The 5,687-nt window shown below is 45.5% G+C and overlaps 1 protein-coding gene across 1 annotated transcript in view; it reads left to right on the forward strand.

Moving 5' to 3' along the window:
- SCTR (secretin receptor) overlaps positions 1 to 5,687 on the forward strand; it is a 24,626-nt gene that overhangs the window by 17,328 nt on the left and 1,611 nt on the right. The window contains exons 10-13 of the mRNA XM_010140117.1: positions 1,094 to 1,185; positions 1,281 to 1,419; positions 1,607 to 1,648; positions 2,390 to 2,570. Coding sequence (XP_010138419.1) covers positions 1,094 to 1,185; positions 1,281 to 1,419; positions 1,607 to 1,648; positions 2,390 to 2,566 — 450 coding nt within the window. The 3' untranslated portion in view covers positions 2,567 to 2,570. The remainder of the gene's footprint in view (positions 1 to 1,093; positions 1,186 to 1,280; positions 1,420 to 1,606; positions 1,649 to 2,389; positions 2,571 to 5,687) is intronic.

Consider the following 5,687-nt stretch of genomic DNA (forward strand, 5'->3'; position numbering starts at 1 on the left):
GGAATCCCACCATCTCCCCTTCCCCAGTAGTTTTCATCAGCAAAATGTCCTGCTCAGCCTACACTGCTCATGCCTGGCCTAATGAATTAAAAGAAAAACAAACAAAAAACCCAAACCAGAATCCCCAGACCCGAACCTTCTTTCCCCTTCATCACCACCAAAATATTTCAGTCTTTCCTTCATGTTTCCTACCCCAGCTCTGCTTCTTTCCTCACTCCTCACCAGCTTCCCACACTTCCAGCCCTCTCCAGACACCCTCAAGCAGACCAGACCATGAAGCCACAGTTGCTCTCCCTTCATCCAATAATTCAGCAAACCCAGGGACATCCTAGGTCTGTCCCATCTACAGAAGACCTGCTTCTCTTAGGGAAATCCACCATCTCAGACCCCTGTTCCAAAACCCACAGGTTTGTAAAAGCCACCATGAAAAGGACGCACTGCTGTGACGGTGTTTCCAGGTGTCAGGAAGGGTTAAGGGCCCGTCACATTGCAGGGTATTGCAAAAGGGTCATGGGTGCCAGCTGGAGGGCTGTGCAGGTGCAGGAGGAGCACAGGGCAATGCAAGAAACCCTGATGTGAAGGGCAGATAAACCCGAGGTTACTCCCTGGCGTTGACCTTGGGAGCGAGGCATGCTCAGACCTGCTCTGCCTCCCCTGAGGGTCAAATGAGCAGAGACAGCTGTTACTTCACCTTCACCCAAATGGAATCACAGATCAGCATTTTTATCTGACACCCACCTTTGGAAAAGGGGAAAATGCAGAAAGAAAAACTTCACTGTGATTCTCCCTGCCCTTTGGTGGCGTGCCTGGATAATAAGCCCTGATTGTCCCCTAAGGCTTCAGCAAACTGGCAGGGAAAGCAGCCTGCACCCAAGCTCAGGATGCCCAGGCAGGCTGGAGAGACAGAGAGAGGGACTGGGATGGGGACAGGCACACAAGCAGCTCAGCCCCTCTATTCTACCTGCTCAGCCAAAACACCCCAAACTGTCTTTGCTGATACCTGTTGCTACTTACAGAAGTGGTCACTGGGCATTTGGTTGTTTTGTTTCACTTTTTTCCCCCTGCCCATCTTTCCTTTTGTGTTTTTTTCCAGATTAATTTCATTCTTTTTGTCAACATTTTAAGAATCTTGATGAGGAAGCTCAGCTCGCCTGAAGGACGGAGCAGCGATTTTAACCAATACAAGTATGTCCCTTACCTTGTGACTTCATGCCACATAAGCTCACCCAAGCTCCTCTTGCTCCTTGGACACTCGCATTCCCTTCTGTTTTCATTCTCAGGAGACTTGCAAAGTCAACACTCCTCCTCATCCCTCTCTTTGGGGTCCACTACATCATCTTTGCTTTTTTCCCTGAAGATGCAAGCAGCGGCACAATGGAAATTCAGCTATTTTTCGAATTGGCTCTTGGATCATTCCAGGTAATAGCTGACAAGATATTATTTCTTTAACATAAGAAAAAGAGGTGTAACAATACAACTCTGCAACAGAGCAGAGTTCTAGTGGCAGAACCAAGCTGTCTACTTTCTCTTGAGATGCCTCATCTGCATTCAAAAGCTGGAAGTGCTGTTCTAATTCTGCGACCATGGCTTTTTTTTTATCTTTTAGGGCTTTGTCGTGGCTGTACTTTATTGTTTTCTTAATGGTGAGGTGAGTTTTGTGTATATAATGCTCTTTTTTTATTGCTCAAGTAGACCTCATTAATTAGTAGCCTAGTTCCCCAATGAATTACACATTTTACCTGAGGATTTTCTTCCCAGCTACCTAACCTCACACCTCCCAGACCTGGCAAGCCTAAGTAATGGTATGCCAGACGCAGACTTCACCTCTCAACTGTTGCAGCCCTTTCGTAAATCAGATAGCGTTATCACTGTCTGGAAAGGGAGGGTGGGAGCACGATCCCACACACGGTCACACTGACAGTCAACTGGTTCTGATGGTTCTTAGTGCCTAAGCTTGGAAGAAAGTCACTTTGAAATGGAGGAGGGGTTTGAAATTCTCTCATCCTTTAACCAGGTCAGAAAAAGTTGTTTGGAAAATAAAATCTGCATTTTTTTTTTACCTTAAGAGTGTCAAATTCTTCTGGTTTTATAACTAGAACACGAATCTTGGAAAAATCTAAGCCAAACACTTACTACAGCCAGCCAGACTCTGTGACCTGCAATTAAACAGAAAACAGGTTAACAGAACACTGCATGGCTGCAACAACAGGATCACTGGGAGTGATAAGAAACAGTCCTTACCCTAACCCCTCAAAACAGGGGGTTAACTAAATAAATCCAAACCTTGGCAGAGGTGACCTGCTCTCCTTTTCCTGTTACACTGCTCCCCGCAGTGCAGGGCTCCAAGATAAACTAGCTGAACTAAGTATTTTGTGACCTTTCTACCTAGGTTCGGCTGGAGGTGCAGAGAAAATGGAGGCAGTGGCATTTAAGCAAACACTTTCGTCAGCATCTCAGCACCTCAGCGAGTAATGGGGGAAGTGGCTTAACTCAAGAGATGCAGATGGTGAGGCTGAGCCCACCAGAGCACTGGAGAGCGACTTTCCAAAGATCAAGCGTGCTTTAACACTGTACGCCTGGATGATACCTCCATGCTCAGGTACACCTGGTTAAGTCCCACAGACTATGCTGGGAATTTTGTGTATGTATTTGAAAGTGGGACTTGGCAGTAGATCAACAGTTCTTGGAGCACATCTGTTCATTTATATCCTGTGTAGCACCAGAGTTATTTTGCAAGGCAGAATGGGTCAAAACATTATGCTTTTCCTTGGGTTTCTGGCCGCAGTCATTTGTGTTTCTTTCCACACCAGTATTTTTTAGCTGCTATTTCTACCTTAAATGTGACCTTTCATTTCCCATGTTGCTCTCCAACATGTTCCAGGCTAAGCCAGGCTGGTGAGTTTTGGATGTTCTCTATTTCTTCTGCTGTTAAAGCTGGGAGGACATTAAATTTTGTATGATGAAGGTGACGTGCCATCCTTTAACACAGCCCATGGGTTTGAAATGCAAAGTTAATCAATCCCTTAAAGAGTCAAAGTCTTTGTTGTCACAATGGATGATGGACCCTGAGAAAATAAAGCACAGCTGAGCTCCTGTTCCCTCCCTGCATATCAGCTGCTCAGGTATGCCCCAGTGACAGTGGTCGGTTCAGACAGTTTTCTTCCTTCACCTGTAACAGTGGAGACCATAGAAATCCAGTGGTCCAATTTAGATCTGCAAATCTTTTTGAAATGCTAAAAAAGCTATTATATTCCAAGGGTGGCCAAGAAAACTTTCGTAGGCTGGCTCTTTCCTCTGAGACTTGTCCAGCTAGTCTTTGAAGGAAAGCAATGAAAATCCTTGAACTGGACAGCACAAGGTATGTTGTGAAAAACACCACCACGGTGGCTGACCAAAGTCTCTTTGGAGTCTACAGTCACTCAGCATGCTGAAATCTGCAAGTCTGCACACTGTAACATGCTGTCACAAGGTGTCTGAGCTTCTATTACAGCTTTATGTTCTTAAGATAAATTCAGTAAGCAAGTTTCCCTGGCTTGAGTGGGAAAGGGATTAAAGAATTCACCTGACAAATGCAATCAAACCTCCTACGTGCTTAGTATCTGCAATTGCCCACTCAGGGCAATTCTTGCCTGATTTTCTTCAAGGGTAAAAGATGACTCAACAGAAAGCAAGTGGCATCTATGACCATCTCCCTCCTCCTGATCACCTACAAGACATTTGTAAAACGTGTGGAATGTCAAACACTGACCAAGCGGCATTCCCCAACCACTCTGCCAAAACACCGAAGGGTCATGGGATCTTCTGCCATTTCACCAGAAGGCAAACATGCACAGAAATTCAAAAAATGCTGTCAAAGTTAACTTACCCTTGCAGAAGCAAGTTTTTGAGTGCTATTAGCACTGTTTCAAACCCCAAGGTTCAGGAAAAAAAAAAAAGACTTTTTTTCTCTGCCAGTGGGGCTGACAGTCAGAGGGCCCAGCCTGTCCCCTCTCCTCCCTGGTGAAGCAGGTGCTGCAGGCAGCAGCACCACCGAGGGCAGCCAGGCAAGGACCAACAGGCACCTCAGCAGAAGGGAAGGTTTCATAGCTGCTCTGATCTCCCCTGCCTAGTTGGCTACGCCTGCTGATACAGGTCACCCAGCAGTGGGAGAGTTGAACCTCTTTAAAACAAGGAAAAAAAAAAATCACATAAGGCAGTAAACTGGCAAGTGTTTCCAGGAATTAATTTTAAACTGATGTTTTTGGAAATGGCAAGGTTTTGAGTCGACTTTGTCCTTTAAAACTCAGCCAAAGTAGAAGGAAGAGCAGAAATGGGGTCAGTCCTGTGACCAAGGGAAAAGCAAAAGCCCCTCCATGTACTTTTGGGTGACATACCCAAGCCAATCAGGGTCTCCAACCTTCTTGGGGCTTCACCTTGTCCCTGTCTCTGCACATGTAGTAAGTCAGATACTTCCAAAAAGATATGACGATTAGCCTAATTTTCTCTCTGGCCTACAAATAAGACCACAAAGAGTGAAACAACTTGCATGTTATGCTCCCTGTCTGAGAATTAAACATCTATCAGTCAAGCCAAAGCAGCTGCTTGTTTTAAATGCAAGTGCCGTCTTCTGGCATGAATGAAGAAATACAGATTCAGAGATACAATAACATGTAATTAATTAGATCTGATGCAATTATTGGCTCTTCCACAAGCCAGTGGAAGAGCTTAGCCCTGCAGTGCATAGTTAGGACCAGCACTGCTGGCACAAGGTCAGGTGGAGCCCAGGCTGAGCATGATAGCTTTTTGTTCAGGAGTCCTGGTGACACAAGGGTGGACAATATGCCCCAAAGTTAAACGCTGCTGGGTTTTGTATTGAGAAAAAAAACAAACCGGATGGCTTCTCACCCCACCCATCTTCTGTACAGGCAATGCAAAAGGCCCCTTCCCTGCTGGACATCTCTTAACTGTACTGAAGAAAACTAAAGAAAAGAGCTGCTTAGCTCTAGGAACACTTGACATTTTTATAAGCAGATGAACAGGGAAGCAAATCTCAGCAAGCAATGCAAAAAAGCAAGAGATGAACGGGTGCAAGTCACGCAGATTCCTGCATCAGAGACCTGAAACTACTGACACAGGCTGAACTCAAACTCCATACTCAAGAGTTCCCCAACTTCCTTTTCTGCTATACTCCTCAGTATTCAATGTAAAGCAGGCATTTATCAGTAAATAGCACGTGAGCAAGGAGTTATTGTTCTGGGACACTGGTGACAGCCTCTGGCTCTTCACCCCTAAGAAGCTAGTTGCAGCTCTACAAGTCAGCAGTGCAGGAGCAGCTCCAGCAGCCTGAACATCAGCAGTCCAAAACCTAAGGCTGAATTTAAAAGGAAATGATTAATGAATTTCTCTCCCAACAGAGCAACAAGGAAGTTCACAGCAAAACTGTCAGAAGCAAAAAGCACTACTGTTGTGCAGTGAATAATTACATTATGCAACACATCACTGGGCATGGAGGGAGATGAAGTGAGCTGTTTCAGGAGGGGGTGGTGCAAATTCAGAAGTGTTGGTTGCACATGAAGGTGAGAGGTCCCAGGAATCCAATCCTTCCAGGACATCCCCCTCTGCCCCATCAGACTTTTTTCACCCAGAAGCCAGGCCTTTCTTACATGTGCAAGCTGACATGAAAGGTTCAGAAGAAGGACCATTACCAG

The sequence above is a fragment of the Buceros rhinoceros genome, unplaced genomic scaffold (assembly GCF_000710305.1).
Source record: "Buceros rhinoceros silvestris isolate BGI_N320 unplaced genomic scaffold, ASM71030v1 scaffold3620, whole genome shotgun sequence".
Taxonomy (NCBI): domain Eukaryota; kingdom Metazoa; phylum Chordata; class Aves; order Bucerotiformes; family Bucerotidae; genus Buceros; species Buceros rhinoceros.